At 51.1% G+C, this 16,463-nt stretch overlaps 1 protein-coding gene across 1 annotated transcript; it reads right to left on the bottom strand.

Moving 5' to 3' along the window:
- Positions 1–514: 514 nt before the first annotated feature.
- Positions 515–12,954, bottom strand: ADI1 (acireductone dioxygenase 1). Its single transcript, XM_059078272.2, has 4 exons — positions 12,392–12,954; positions 10,507–10,626; positions 3,740–3,919; positions 515–3,089 (listed from the first exon to the last, which is right to left on the bottom strand). Exons 1-4 carry the CDS (start codon positions 12,509–12,511, stop codon positions 2,970–2,972), a joined length of 540 nt encoding a protein of 179 aa, XP_058934255.1. The 5' UTR covers positions 12,512–12,954; the 3' UTR covers positions 515–2,969.
- Positions 12,955–16,463: the final 3,509 nt, after the last annotated feature.

Genomic DNA, 16,463 nt, shown 5'->3' with positions numbered 1-16,463 from the left:
TGCCCACCAGCCTCCACGTGCCTCCAGCCAGCCGCGGGATGCTCGCCCCGGGCACCACCTCCTCCTACCCTGCTCGCCTGTCTGAGCTCTGGCCCTGCCTGCAGGGGCGGGGGCTCCGCTCCTGACTTCCGGCAAATCAGCAGGTACCGCCACCTGGTGCGGCCGAGCACCGCCCTCGCTTGCGTTCCTGCGGGTCATCCCATCAGTGCCTCCTTAAACAAAGGTCGACTCCACCTCCACTCAGGACAACTCCTCCCAGGGAAAACGAAAAGCCGTCTGGGGCTTACCAACAACTGGGTCCAAACGAATGCTTCCTCCCAGTTCTCTAAGGACTGCCACCAGCTTCGTGGCAGGGAAGCCACACTGGACAGACAGGAGGCTGCCCCTGGGCTTCGCACCTGCGACTGCCTCGTTCTGGCAAGATCGGCATCCGACACTTTCATATTTTAAAGCACTGCTTCGATGCAAGAATTCAATCTAGCAGCCATGTTTTCTCAACCAAAAATTAGGACACGGGGCCCGGGAACAAGACACGAGAAACAGGGACCCAGAAAGCAAACCAAGAGAGACGTGGGGTGGCGGCGCCCCGAGCCCCCCGCGGCCCTTCCTGCTTCAGCCCGGTTCCGGTCCTGACCAGACCACCACACTCCCTTCTCTCTGTTAGAGGCCGACTTAGGAGTCTGAACGTTCAGAGTTCAGACCAGAAGCTTCCTGTGTTCTTTGTAGACAAATTTATCAACTATATATGGACAAAACTAAAAACGTAACCAGTAATCCATAATTTTACTATCCAGAGAAAACTACTGAGAATATTTTTCTTTGTGTGTAACGTATGTAGATACACTGTTACCGAAAGGAGACTGCATTTTTTTCTCTCAACAGATTATAAATAGCTTACATTTCAAAACGTATACAGTAATATCATTGGTACGTGAGTGACCACAGATGAAAGTAAATATAGGGAAATTCGCTGTAATATACTTACAACTTCTCTGTGGGTGTGAACAGAACGAGTAGATGAGAACTCTTATCTGAAGGGCAGAAACAGCTCAACACCCGCAAAGCTCTCCCTGCTTCTAATTAGCGACAATCAGTGGCGCATCAGGCCGGGAGGCTGCCCTGCTCGCCCACCACCCTTCCTGCTGGATAAACGTCAGGACGACGCGGCCACGCCCCCTCAGGAGACACGGACGAAGCACCCAGAGCGGGGACCCCGTAGGAAGGCAGGAGCCTTAAAGGCTGGATTTCAAGCAGGGAGAAGTACCGAGCGGCTAAAACGTCAGTTTGCTACATGTTTAATCTGGATCCAGGCAGGACAAGGCTGGCCATATCCTGGCTTGGCCACGCCTGCCTCTGGACGGAAACCACGGCGCGGGCCCAAACCGGGCAGACTCTCCTCGCACGGTCGGGGTGCACGGCAGACACCCTCAGCAGGCGCAAGGGGAAAGTGGGCATTTCTTTAAAGTGCCGACACGTGAACCAGTGTGAAGCTACACCCAAGGGCAATAATTCACGTTCTGGCTCATCACGTCCCCGCCGTACGCCGCCCTCCAGTAAGTGCTACATGCCTTTCAAGAGAGGACACGTTTGTAAAATAACACACGTGTTGTTGTGTCTTACTCAACAAGCGGGTGCACCTGGCTCCAGACGGGCAGCTCAGCTCACAGCCGTGCGCTCCTGCGAGACCCCGACGTAGCGTCCTGACGACCGTGAACGCACGAAAGAGCGTGCTCGCTAGCGCTGAGCCAGGCCTGCAGAAGCAGCCGCCCTTGCCCCGAGGCGTCCCCGGAGCCCCATCAAGGCGAGGACGTGCAGCACGCGGGGGCCCTGGTGGTGTTACCATCGTGCTGCCAGAGCACACGTTAATCCTAAAATTCAGAATTCCCTCTGCCGTGGACACACGCTCCCAAGAACAATGTGGAAGTGATGACAGATCGCTTTTTTTTTTTTAATTTGGCCGCGCTGCGCAGCATGTGGGATCTTAGTTCCCAGTTCGATCTTAGACCAGGGATCGAACCCGTGTCCCCTGTATTGGGAGCGCAGAGTCTCAATCACTGGACCACCAGGGAAGTCCCGACAGATCGCTTTTAACATAAAGATTTTTAATCCAGTTAAAAAAAAATACTTAAAGCAAACTGCCCTTCAAATATGAGGTTAATTTAGGGTTTTTCTATGATTATAACGAATTAGGTATAATTGTATCTCAGAATTGTTAACTAAAAAAAAAAGGTACAAGTTTTTCTGTTAAAATTCAAAGGCTTGATTGTAAAAGAGATTTACTGTAGGGAGTTTAACCTAGAAATCTCACCTGGAACAAGTAATAACCCAGATAAAATAAAAATTAATTAGACACACATATCGTCCCACTAAGGATCTAAATGGGATGATTTTAAGGAACCGTATGTACCAGAATATAAGGTAACTCCAAGCCACAAGCATAACATGAAGGCAGCTCCTCTATCTTGAACAAGAACGTGGCATAATCAAGCGAGGGCCCCCCTCACACGCCAGCTCGCCCCCCACGGCACCCCCCACCCAGCTTCCCCCGTGTTTGGGGAGAGGTGCGTCTTCTCTCTGCGCACTCCCGTCATCCCCTGTCGCCTTGCCTGGGATCCACTTAAAGTCCAAGAATCGGGTCCAGATGGAGCAGCTAAGCGGCTGCGTTTGGGGCGCTGAAACTCACTGGGTCACAGCTGAAGGCACGAGCTGACACAGGGCCACTGACCACTGATCCTGAATCAGAGAAAACGAGCAGATTTGCCCAGATCTTCACAGGTGCTTCCACGTACAAACCGGTTCTACAGCTGCTCCCGTTAAAACATATTCTGATCCAACAATCTTGCAGAGGAAAGCTCACCTAGCATCAAGTCTACAACACAAAAGCAAAGAGAATATGACGGATTTTCTGTTGCCATCAGGTTTGGGACCTTCACAAGGGGGGCCGGGGTGCGCCAGGCCCCAGGGCACCGCTAGGCCGTCTGCGCCAGAAACTCTAGGTACTGCCCGCGGGCCTCGAAGTGGTCCGCCGGCCGGTTGTACGCCGTCCACACTGGCTCTCCCACAAACAGCCGCATGGCCTTCACGTAGTTCTAGAAAACAAGCAAACACGGCAGCAATGGTTAGACCAGCTACGGAGGTTAACGCTCCTTGCTGTTTTATCCCTGGGTCTTGGCGCTTTCTTCCATCTTCTGAAAGGCAGCGTCGGTGCCACGGCGAGAAGACCTCGTGCTCGGGCGGCCAAAGCACCTGCAGCTCCAGCTCAGTGCTGACCCCGCGCTCTCTCGGCAAACACACCAGCCGTGAGCGCTGGCCCCGCCTGGGCACGTGCCCCTCCTCCCCTCCCGCTTCCTTTGGTACCGGTTTCCCACGAATCAGAAGGGAGGGCAGCCTGCGTCACAGTAGAAACGTGCACACCTGTCCATCCAGGGTTCACTTTCAAGAATTTATCCCTCAGGTACACTCACATAAGTACAAAATGGCGAATGTGTGAGGCTACTTATTACGGCACCGTTTACAACAGCAAAAAACTGGAAACAGTTGGCGTACCCATCTTTAGGGGTCTTTAGCCGGACCCCTGGACGGCTGCCTCCCGCCGACCGGCATGTACGGGCCTGGGCGGGCGGAGGGCCCCGGGGCGCCGGCCACTCGCTCAGAGGTAGCATCCTCGCCTCATGCGGCAGGGCTGAGTGTCTGCGTCCGTGCACAGACCAGGCCCCAGCAGAGCAGACTGCAGGCCCACCTTCTCGTCCAGTGTGAAGCGGTGGTATATCCCGGCGGGGAGAGTGATCATGTCTCCTTTCTCCATGAAGATCCGGATCCACCTGTCCTCCTTATCCCTCACGTCGAAGTACCCACTGCCGTCCAGGATGTAGCGAATCTCGTCATCCAGGTGTAAATGCTCCTCGTAAAACATCTTCACCTAGAGCAGGAGGGGTTCTCGTGAGCCCCGAGACCAGGACCGCGGTGCCAGACACGCGCTCCACAAGATGAGGAAGACCATCCCGCGTACGAGGGGGCAGGAGCTAGAATGTTTTACGAAACCTACCAGCGGACTAGCAGGAAAAGAAAGAATGCACACACAGCACGCACCATGTGCCGGGCAACGCTCTCTGTAGTTTAGATTAGTAACTCACGCGGGCGCTCTCTGTCAGCCCCGTTTGACAGATGAGGGATGTGGCTCAGAGAGGCCAGGTCGCCAGCCCAACGTCACACAGCCTGGGTGTGTAGAGCCTGGACTCCCACACAGACATCCGGGCTCCTGCACCACACACGGCAGGCACGCTGAGCACACGCACGCACACATCACGTGGTCACACGCGCACGTGATCACACGCACACACACGTGATCACACGCACACACGTGATCACACGCACACGGCAGCCGCACTGATCACACGGGCAGATCAGAAACCACGTGGGCACCTGAGGAGGGCCGTCAGCATCTCAGCGAACGCTTTCCACTTGTCCAAATGAACTTTTGTGTTTTTCAGATCTTTATCCCTCTAACGTTTTATAATAAAAGTATTCAAACACGAAAAAAAGTTGAAAGAATTCTACAGTAAACACCCATCTTGCCTTGTTATGATCTCCCGTCTCTCCCCCTCCTGCGCAGGAGTTTTAAAGCTTTCCTTGAATAGTGTCGGCACGTTTCTGGAAAATCCCCAGATGTTTGGAAAATTGCCCCTGACGGTGAGAGTAAAGCGCATGAACGCCTCCCTGTCAACCCCGTGGGCTGGGGAGGCTGTGCGGACGGGCCCCCCGCTGCTCGGGGCCCGGAGCCCCTGGAAGGTCAGCACAGCTGAGCATGCGCTGACCCCGCGCCCCTCGTGGGGTTCACCCGGAAGAGACGCCCTGGCGACACACGATACGCACACGCTACTCCCTGCCGTACTGGCTGTAAGACACTGGAAACAATTCCAAGGCCCAGGCAGAGAGAGGGAGAAGACACAGCATGCGGGCGCGCCGTCACGATGCCCGGAAAGCGGTAGCGCGGGTCACGACGGGGTCAGCGGGACGGCGTGGAGGAGGCGGGGAGACGGATCTGCCCTGTGGTGTAATTTTGGCTTTAGAACCTAGTTATGTTTTACAGAGACATAAATAAACTGAAAACAAGCTTGGGGGCGGGGAGGGGGGCCGTAGGTCTGAAATCGAGAGATGCTCATAACCAAAGAAGGAGGAGAGAACTCATCTAAGTACTTTCCGAACACATTACTTTGACTGTCTCCTCCGTCTGAGACAGGACCACGAACAAGCCTGCAACTCCAGGGACCGGCCTGCCGTCCGTGACGGTGTGGCTGCAGCCGCCATCCCAGAACCACGGGGTGTGTAGCAGGACCGACGGGACTGGGGCCGAGTTCTTGCTGTGGGAGGACAGAGACGTGGGTCTCTACAGACTGAGGAGAAGTCCTGAGGAGTGTGACTGGACTCGGAGGTATCAGTGTGAGCCAATGATTTCCCTCACACGGACACGCACACACACGGACACACACAAACACAAACGGACACACATACACAGACACACGCACACACACATACAGACACCGACACACATATACACAGACACACGCACACACACATACAGACACAGGCACACATACATACACATATGTACACGGACACACAGACATACACATGGATACGCACAGATGGACACACACGTATACACACGGACACAATACACACACAAGTATACACACACAAGTATACACACACACACTCTCTCTCTCTCTCTCTCTCTCTCTCTCTCTCTCTCTCTCTCTCTCTCTCTCTCTCTCTCCCTCTCTCTCTCCCCTCATCCAGTTGGCAGAAGGACCTGGGACACTGACCCCAGAGTAGCAGTGAGGGCACCGAGCCCCCCGGAAGAACAGCCGACTCCAGGGCCGGGTCAGGGGAAAGGCCTGGAACACGCCGACCCAGAAAGCACGGAGGTGCTGATAAACACGAGGGGACGCGTCGGGAGGGCAGGGGCCACTGAGAGGGGTGCCCACCTGCCAAGTCTGGAACAATCTGAACATCAAAATGGATCATGGCAGGGATGGACTACAGAGCCATGAGGAAAATAAGGCTCCCTAAGCCCGTACTGATGTAAATCGACAGCAGAGAACGGAGAGGCCAAGTCAGTACAAGAGGATGATGGCTGGAAGGTCACCGTTTTTACCGACAGTGCTACTGTTTCAGGCAGGAATCATCAAGATTTACTAAAATCGCCGAGTCAAAGTTTGATAGAAAACACGAGCTTCACAGTCGAAAATTAACTCTCCACAAATTTCTTATTCGTTACACAGGGGAAAAAATGGTCACTTCACAACACAGCAACTTGACGGGCACCAGCCTCACCAAGTTTAGCATCACCGGCGACACGACGCTCTGACAGCACGTGCCTCCCGCCAGGGCAGCCTGCGCAGACACAACACCACTTCCGTAGCATTCCTGCCAAAACGCGTAACCTGAGTCTAACCACGAGGAAACCTAAGGCAAACACGAGATAGTCAGATAATAAAGAAGTTTGTTTCAGAAGAAAAAGAGAGATAAGCCTATATTAGGAACAGGGTTTTATTTCAGGAGAGAAGCTATTCTACAAGATGATAATGATAAAAATAACCTAACTACTAGCATTTACAATATATGAGCCCCTTCTGTGCAAGATGGGAGGTCTAAAATTCCAAGTAAGAAGACACCATGTAAATCTCGGAGTATCTCATGACTCAGTAGGGCACTTGGTGAAAACTTTTGCCATTTTGTAAAGTGTTATAATATTTGTACTCTGAGTGACAAGAATAATTTGATGTAAAACAAAGTAAGGCGATAAAGACCACAAAACACATCTATTTTCAACAATTTTGGTGTTGCTGCACCACTTTCATTCTTAGGTCAACGTGTTAAGTGTTGGTTCACCTACTTATATTTTCTTTTTCAGGAACACACACACACAAGACGTCCAAGCTAATGGAAGGGAGCCTTGCTGGCGGGTTCAGCGGAAAGGGCCGGAGACCAGGAGGAGGACCTGGGATCTGGGCCTGGCTTTGTCAACATGGCCATGGGAAGCGGTCCACATCCCCTCCAGGTGTCCAATGATAAGATTAAGACGCTAAAGCTCAGTGACTTAAGGCCGCAGCTTCACAGTTCATAGCTCAGCATGACGAAACAAAAAGTCTTGGAACCAACACAGCTGCCAACCTTTGTCAAGAAAAAGAAATTCTAAAACAACTATTATTGTCGCTATTGTTTCATAAAGGAGTCACCTTATTCCTGAGAAAGCAACGATAACAATTTCAAAAACAAGGCAGTCGTTTAACTTATTAAAAACTCTGCACATCTGTTTTCTCATTTTGCCAAGGATCAGTGAGTTTCTTTATTAACGGGCACCCGGGAATCACCATAAAACTAAGAACTTAAAACAACCCTGACTTCACTCCCATATGAGATGGGGTAACAGAAACTGGATGTCCCCACCCACCTCCAACAATCAAAACAAACACAATATAAGAAATAATGGTTTGCAAAACACCAGACACCAGGCGAGGGAAGAAAGGGACCCATGAGACAGAAACCAGAGAGGGGACCCCTGCTCCTGCTCTAGTTTACACGCTGAGCGAGTTCTCAGGCGGTGGTGCAGGGAGCGGGGGACCCAGGCAGAGCACCCGGAGCTGAGAGCCCGGGGAGACCCAGGGGGCTAGTATGCAAGACGGGAGCCCCCGAGGAGAGAACGTCACAGAGAAAATCCCCAAGGCCCGCAGAGGATCTCCCTCCAGTATCTTCTGAGAGCGCATCATAATGTGCCGAGGAAAACTACCTGAGGCTGGGCAAAGAACCATTCGGATTCTTCAGGGTGGAAAGGAACGGTTCCTGGCACTGACGCCAACCCAGGAACAGCGCCTGTCCTACCAGTCAGACTGGAAAAACCGCACTATTCACGGGGCTCTGTGTGGTGGACACAGAGGAACTGTGCTTCATTAGTGGGGAAAAATTAGCTACAGGCTGGTCTACCTAACAAATCTTAAAGGAAAGACCCAAAAGGATCAAACTGTTTCCAATAAGCTTACATGCATTCCAGAACAACTCAAGAATATTTATACTGATACAACAATACCCAGCACCCAAGGGAACAAAATCACAGTGTCCGGCATCCAATCAAAAATTACCAGACATGCCAAGAGGTGAGAACACATGGCCTTTCACCAGAAGATAAATCAATCAACCAAGACCAACTCAGACTTGAGTTTCCAAATGAAAACACGGACTTAGTCATCAGAGTAAGGAGCACCAGAAATGCCAACTATACGGGAATTAAAGAGTATTCTTAAATATGATTTAATCCTCTTCACCATATAATTTACTACTTAAAAATAATAGAGTGTGGGGCTTATAAAAGTAAAACGCTTGACAATGACAGCACAAAGATAGGGAGGGGAGAAAAGGAAGCATGTGACTTTAAGGTTCTTCCAACACATTAAGTGTTAACAATTCTTGAAGGCAGGTGGGTAAGTCAAGGAGAGGACTTCTGGTTTCTGGTCCCACACGTAAAAGCTTGGAAGTTGTCACTGCCATGCTCACAACAAGAAAACAACTTAACAAACTGAAATCAATGACTATTCTCAGATCCATCAGGGGACTGATGTCACAGGACAAAGCACGATCCTGAAATCTCAGACAGAGGTGAACCCAGAGTCACAGCTGAGATCAGTTTACCTAGAGCAGAAGCCTCTGAAGCCTAAGCTGGTAGAAACACCTATGGGGTCATTCTGACAAACTGCAGGAGGATAAGCGTGGACTAGCATGGGAAGCCCAGTATGAAGGGGAGCCCCAGAGTTTCCTGGCTTTTATGTCCAGAATATAAAACTCTAAGGCAACCACTAAAACATTTTTTTTTAATGCTAAGCTAAGAGGAAAGAAAACAGAATCACACAAAATGCTCAACTAAAATCAGACAAGGAAGGAAAAAAGGGGTACGTTTTTTAAATAATAAAGGACAAGTACAATAAATTAAAAGTCACAAATATGGTATATATCAATTCAACCACATCAATAATCAATTTAATGTGAATGGTCTAAATCCATCAATTAAAAGACAGAAGACTGTCAGAATAGATAAAAAACAAACAAACAAAAAACCCTCTAACTATATGCTCTCTATGGGAAATCCACTTTAAATATAAATACACAAGTAGGTTAAAAGTGAAGATCTGCAGAAAGAAACACCATGTTAACACTAATCAAAAGAAAGCTCAAGGAGCTACATTACTTTCAGACAAAGCTGACTTCAGCACAAGAAACTCACAAGGGATAAAGGTGTATACTGTGTAATGACAAAAGGGTCAAATCTCCAAGAGGACATAACAGTCTTGAACAAGTATGCCTCTAACAACAGTAAGGATATAGTTGAACTGAACAGCACCATCAATCAACTGGAAATAATTGACCTTCACAGAATACTTCGACCAACAACAGCAGAACACACATTCTTCTCAAGCTCGCATGGAGCATTCACCAAGATGGACTATATTCTGGCCCAAAAAACAAGACTCAACATATTTACAAGGACTCAAATCATACAAAATACACTCTCTCACTACGATGGAGCTAAATCAGAAACTGACAGAAGACAAATCTCTGGAAAAAGTCCCCAAATAACTGGAAACTAACATATGTCAAGAAACCCATATAGTTCAAAGAAGAAATCAAAAAGGAAGTTAATTCGGAGATAGTCTAAATTGAATGAAAATGAAAATACCAAACAAAATTTGTGTGATGCCACTCAAGCAGCACATAGGGGAACATTTACAGAACCAAACACCTATATTAAAAAAGAAGGAAGGCTTCATGTCAATGACCTCAGCATCCACTTTAAAAAATTAGAAAAAGAAGAGCAATTAAACCCAAGGTGAGTAGACGAAGGCAAATAAAGAGCAGAATTCAAGAAAATAGGGAACAGAAAAATAGAGAAAAGTCAATGAAACCAAAAGCTGTTTGACAAGATCAACAAAATCGATAAACTTCTAGTGGGACTTGGGCAAAGGAGAGAAGAGACACAAATTACCGATATCAGGAATGAAGGAGACAGCACTACAGATTCTACAGATATTTTGAGGAAAATAAGGGAATAGTCTGAATAACTTCATGCCAATAAATCTGACAACTCAGATGGAATGGACAAATGCCATGAAGGACACAAACTACTTAAGATTATTCAACACACAGATATTCTGGATAGCCCTATATCTGGTAAAGAAATTGAATTCGTAGCTAAAAACCTTCCTACAAAGAAAGCTCCAGGCCCATACGGCTTCACTGGTTAATCTGCCAAACATTTAAGGAAAAATTAAACCCATTCTACACATACTCTTCCAAAAAACTGAAAAGGAGGGAGTATTTCACAGCCTATTCTATGAGGCCAGCATTACTCTGATATAAAACCAAAATGAAGACATTAAAAAAGAAAGAAAAGCTTGTGTTTATTAATAGCAAATATAATGATTCCCCTTTTCAAATAATTTAGAGCTCCCTCACCTTTTCTTCGTAATTTGGTAGTTTGTCTTTGCATATGGTTATTATGTCCATCCAGGAGTAGTTTCTCTCTTTTCGGATCTTTTCTAATTCTGGATCATTCTCGTATTTGTCAGCATCCAGCTAAAAGAGTTTAAAACACAAACAGGAGGTCACATGAATGCATCGAAACATTCTCTTTCTGGATCTCCAATGTGATTATACTCTAAATTTATCATCTAGTCCTTTGTCCATACTAAACCAAGCTTTCTCCCCCTCCTTCCCCTATTTCTTTTCATGGTTTTCCCACTCTCCATAACAGCTAAAGTCTACGCAGTTGTGTTTAAGTCCCACCTCCCTTCTCCACAATGGTCCTGCGGGGGATTCCAGTCCCACCGCCAGGAGCCCAGGGGAAGCTCTCATCGCCTCAAGCCTGTCCACACCACTATGTCCTGTTCCTCTGCCACCAATCCACTCTGCAAGTCTAACTGATCTCTCGATAGCATCTCTTTGGTTACTTTGCTTCCCCGGGCCAAAACACCTGAAGCTGTCAGAGCCTACAAATAACAGGCAGATTCCTTAGACAAAGACAAGAGGCCTTCTACCACCTGGCCCCGACTGCCTTTTCTACTCCTCTGTCCTTAGTCCGTTCTTTAAACACCTACATTTTAAGCCAAATACGATTATGGGCTGCTCTTCAAAAATACCTGACGCTTCACAGCCTCACACCCCTGCTCCTGACCGCTTCCTACGCCTGTAACGGTCTCTCACCGTTTCCACTTATCATAATCCCATCAATTATTTAACGTCCAATTTTAAGGTCATCTTCATGAACCACACCCCTTGGGCCCCAGACACCATTACTATGAACTCCTCCTTAAAACTACTGGCAAAGAATTTCACATAGTTTGCCTTATGTTGCAATAAAATGCGCACGGTATCCCAACTCCTGAATAGCAAACTCAGAACACCTCAAAGCACTCGTCAGCGATACATGAGCTGCTAAAAGACGACCCCCCAGATGAGCAGATCCACACGGTATGCACTCGTGCTCCCTCCATCCACCTTCAAACCCTGCGCGTGCGGGCGCTCCCTGCCGCCCTGCGGCTGCACTGACGGCACAGGCAAAAAGGCTGCCCCGCTGTCGCTGCTCAAGCGCGGTGATTATTAAGAAAGGTCCGAAAATACACAGAGCAAACGAAGTTTAATTTCGACAGCGCTGTGCCTCACCACCCAGAGCACCACGAGGAGGCAGGAGAAACTGGGTTTGAGCCCCTGGAAAACCGCAGAGGTGACTTTTACAGCGTCTTACTGTACCCTTCGGGTACACTCAGAAGTTGGCCACTGTCTCACACCTGCTCTTCAACTGTCACGTGTACCGCGAAACCCGAAGTGCAGGGATTTGCAGTAAAACAAACTTATTTTCTTCTCAGAACAGACGCGATACTGCCCTGAAGACGCCGCCTTCCAGGAGGTCGTGGGGGTGCCCCGGCCCCTCCCCCGGAGACCCGCACTCGCTGCGGGCCCTGCAGGGACCCCAAGCCCTCCCACCCTCCCCATCCCTCCTTCAACCCGGGCGGCCGACGACCCCGCCGGCACCGGACCCTCCGCCGCGCTCCGACCGCTCACACCCTCCCCCCCGCCTCGCCCTGGGCACCGCACCGCCCCCACGCCGCTACTGAGCGTGCGCACTGCGCACCACGGCCTGGACGCCGACCCTCGGCCCCGCCGCCGGGCAGGCGCACGGGGCCCCATCATGGCGGGGGCCCCTTCATAGCGGCGGCCCCCGTTCCCCGGGGCGCGGAGCGCGCTGGACCCCGGGGGTATGAGCGGAGGCCTCTCCCGCCCGCGACCCCGCCCCGGAGACCCCGCCCCGCGAAACCCCGACCGCGCCCCCGGTCCCGCGTACCTTCCAGTAAAGGACCCCGAGCCCGCGCAGCTGCTCCAGGCCGACCGGGCGCGCGGGCTCCCCGCGGTGGGGCCGCCGCGGATCGTCGGCCGACTTGTCCATGTACCAGGCCTGCACCATGGCCGGGCCCAGGGGGCGGCGCCGCCACCTGTCCCCGGACCTACTCGGGCCGGTCTGAGCCCGGGACCTGCTCCTGGGACCCGCGCAGGCCGCCCCTCCCCCGACCCCTCCCCCGGGAGCCGCCGGGAGGGAGGGAGGGCGGCGCGGAAAAGGAAAGCGGGCGGGAAGCGCCCTGAAGGCCCCGGGCCGAGGGCTTCCTTCCCGCGGGCCGGCGGATGGGCTTCGAGCGCGGGGCAGGTGTCCCCCGAGGGCTGTCCGCCGGCTCGGCTCAGGCCCGGTGACCCCACGGAGCCGAACCTGAGCGGGGCCGACCGCCCACCGTGGCTGTCAATCAGCTCCTCTTGCAGGAGGCCGAGTGTGGCCCGACCCTGCGTGAACCCAGTCGTACAGCGGAGGGGCTGCTTGGCCGGCACTGTGTTCCCGGTGCGTGGGATCGGGTAAAATTCAGCGCCCTCGAGCACTGCGCACGTGCCTCGCGGGCTGAGGGCTACAGTCTCCTTGAACATCCAGACGCCATCTTGTGAGGCAATTTATACCGAGATTAAATAGTTTGTATTTTACAGCGAAGAAAGCAAATGCCCAAAAGAAGTGATTTTTGTTAAGCCCGTGCCGCTGAGATGGTGCGCAGCTGTGGCTTGAAGCCAGATCAAGTCACCACAGAGGACCCCCGGCATCGTTCAGGGTGGGATATTGTACTCTTCACCCCCCCCATGTTTACAATATCAGCAGTCTGCAATACCACCCTATAATTTTTAATTGCTTCCTTTTTCCCTTTTTCATCTCATCTCCTTTCCCTATATAATGTCATGTCCTAGAATAAATACAAGCTTCCCAATCCTTGAATTTCTAATCAGTTTAGCTGACAAGAGGGAAAAAAGTTCCAGCTGCTCTATCAGCCTAGGTTTATCTCTTCAAATCGATCAATCAAAGAGATCAGCTTATCTCAGCCATTCACCCCAGTATCTTTAACAGGGAATCAAGTAACTAGAACACGTGTGGGACTTAGGCTGGACTGCTCTCAGACGCAGCACATCCCCAAAGCATACAGCTGATTCTAGAACCTCCAGAAACACTGTGTGAAGAGCACACTTTTATTTCAGTTCTGTTCTGTGGCACCCTGACTGCAAATACAGGATGCAACGTGGGGGCACGTGTGTGCCCACATCCTTCCTAGAGAGCCTGCCTCTCCAGCGCCTTACGTGACAATTACTGCTCATCCTTCAGGCTTCCACCTGAGACGTCACTGCCCGCTTTTTTTCTGCCCCCCACTGCTCTCTCCTCCCCTCCTCCCCCTTCCCACCACTCCCTCAGGTTCCCAGATCCAATCACAGCCTCTCTTCTTTTTTTTTTTTTTTTTTTTTGCGGTACGCGGGCCTCTCACTGTTGTGGCCTCTCCCGTTGCGGAGCACAGGCTCCAGACGCGCAGGCTCAATGAGCATGGCTCATGGGCCCAGCCGCTCCGCGGCATGTGGGATCTTCCCGGACCGGGGCACGAACCCGCGTCCCCTGCATCGGCAGGCGGACTCTCAACCACTGCGCCACCAGGGGGAAGCCCACAGCCTCTCTTCTTATCAGCCAGTTCATCACAGCCGCCACTCCCTGTTCCTTCAGCCCGCTCCTTACGACCCCCCAGCACCCCGCCCAGTTCTGGTGTCCCAGGGCTAATCAAGTACCGCAAAACCAACGTGACCAAACCGAACTCTCGAGTCCCGCACATCCAAACATGTTTCTCTCTATCCTTTGCCAACTCCGTAAACAGCAGCACCAACCACCAGGGCCTTGATCCAAAAGCCTGTTTCCTCTCCATCGCCCTCAACATCCAGTCCTACCTACCAGCAAATCCTGTGGATTTGACTTTCCACACACACCACAAATCCACTCACGTCCCTGCCCCCCAGCTCCTCCTGCCTCAGTCTTCTGGCCTGATGGAACTGACAACAAACTGACTGCCCGCTTCCACCTCTGCCCCACTGCAGGCCATCCTTTGCAGAGCATATATTCAAAAACACAAACCAGATCATGTCACTGCTCGACTTTAACCCTCCTTGCTAACTCTGCCCGGGCTCCACGGCCCGTGGGGCTGGCGCCTGACCGCCTCTCCCTCTTACTCTCTGCCCTCCACGTGCCCGGGCCTCCGCCGCATCTCCCGTTCCTCCTTGCTGCCAGGGCTTTGACATGCAGTTGTCCCACCTCCCTTCCTTGCTCTTCCTTTCTCCAAGCACTTTTCTCCTGTGTACTTCCATTTTTCAGCGTAAATATCTTTTTTTTTTTTTTTTAATGTTTTTGGCCTCATGGTGCAGCTTGTGGGATTTTAGTTCCCCGACCAGGGATCAAACCCGCGCCCCCTGCATTGGAAGCACAGAGTCTTAACCACTGGACCGTCAGGGAAGTCCTGTCAGTTGTTTTCTTAAAAGACAGGCTCGGAACTTCCGTGGTGGTGCAGTGGTTAAGAGTCCACGTGCCTATGCAAGGGACACAGGCTTGATCCTTGGTCTGGGAAGATCCCACATGCCGAGGAGCAACTAAGCCCGTGCGCCACGACTACTGAGCCCACATGCCACAACTACTAAAGTCCATGCACCTAGAGCCTGTGCTCCGCAACAAGAGAAGCCACCGCAGTGAGAAGCCCGCGCACCGCAACGAAGAGTAGCTCCCGCTCGCCGCAACTAGAGAAAGCCGGCGCGCAGCAACGAAGACCCAACGCAGCCAAAATAAATAAAATAAATTTCTTTATATATATATAAGGCTCAGTTCATTTTGGGGATAATGTCTGCCAAACACCCTGGTTGGAATAACCATAGTTATTTGGCGGCAAGCTTGGCTTGCAGCTCAGTCATACAAGAGCTTTTTCCCTCAAAACAACCAGGGAACTTTGGCGAACAGTAGAGATGCTTTCTGTATGCTTCCTGCTTTGCCCTAGAGGCTATTACAAAGATGTCTACTCAGGGGTCAAGATTAATAAAATTAATAATTTTTTCTACTTCATCAGGACATTCTTAAGAGAAACAGGGCTTTGTTTTGCTTTGTCTTGTGAAGGACACGATCACTGCTGGTAGTTTTGTGCTGCGGCCCAAGAGCCACTCTCAGGCAGCAGCAACGTGACCCACCTGGCTTCACCGTGTTCCTGCAGCCCGGGGGGAAGCGGGTACTGTCCTGGCATCCTTACCAAGCTGCTCTCCTCCGCTCACCTGCCCTTTAAGAACGCAGCTCTCTGGAACAGACCCAAACCACTATGTGTAAAATAGAGAAACAACAAGGAATTATACCCATTGTCTTGTAATAACTTACAATGGAGTATAATCTGCAAAAATGCTGAGTCGGGCTTCCCTGGTGGCGCGCAGTGGTTGAGAGTCCGCCTGCCGATGCAGGAGACGCGGGTTCGCGCCCCGGTCCGGGAAGATCCCACGTGCCGCGGAGCGGCTGGTCCCGTGAGCCGTGGCCGCTGCGCCTGCGCGTCCGGAGCCTGTGCTTCGCAACGGGAGAGGCCACAGCGGTGAGAGGCCCGCGTACCGCAGAAAAAAAAAAAAAAAAAGCTGAGTCACTATGCTGTACACCTGAAACTAACACAACACTGTAAATCAACTATACTTCAATAATTAAAAAAAAAAAAAATGCAGCCCTCAGCTCTGTTGTTTAGGGTGCTGTTGACAGAAATCCAACAAGCTGCTTAAGCATACAAAACAAAACAGAGGTCCTGGCTCATGATACTGAGAAAGGTTAGAGCATCCCTTGCCTTGAGCACAACTGGATTCGGGGCTCGGAGGAACTTAACAGCTCTGTCTGTCTCTTTCTGTCTCTGCCTGTGTCTGTCTGTCTGCCTCTCTCTCCACATAAGAACTAGCTTTCCTCTGTGCTTTGCCTTAATTCTCATCCACCGGGATGAGCTTTTTGTACATGTCAGGAAACAGCCACCAGTAGGTCTGAAACTGTTTGCTTGTAATTCAGGGAAAAG

The sequence above is a fragment of the Kogia breviceps genome, chromosome 11 (genome assembly GCF_026419965.1).
Source record: "Kogia breviceps isolate mKogBre1 chromosome 11, mKogBre1 haplotype 1, whole genome shotgun sequence".
Classification (NCBI taxonomy): domain Eukaryota; kingdom Metazoa; phylum Chordata; class Mammalia; order Artiodactyla; family Physeteridae; genus Kogia; species Kogia breviceps.
The sequence above is the reverse complement of the archived record's forward strand: the minus strand, read 5'-3'. Positions and strand labels throughout refer to the sequence as shown.

Excerpts from the sequence above, each read along its gene's own strand:
- ADI1 (XM_059078272.2), bottom strand. The coding sequence starts at position 12,511 with ATGGTGCAGGCCTGGTACATGGACAAGTCGGCCGACGATCCGCGGCGG. Across the intron at positions 3,920-10,506 it reads TACCAAATTACGAAGAAAAG|GTGAAGATGTTTTACGAGGA; the intron begins GTGAGGGAGCTC and ends CTCCTGCTCTAG. Across the intron at positions 3,090-3,739 it reads GCTTCACACTGGACGAGAAG|AACTACGTGAAGGCCATGCG; the intron begins GTGGGCCTGCAG and ends CTTGTTTTCTAG.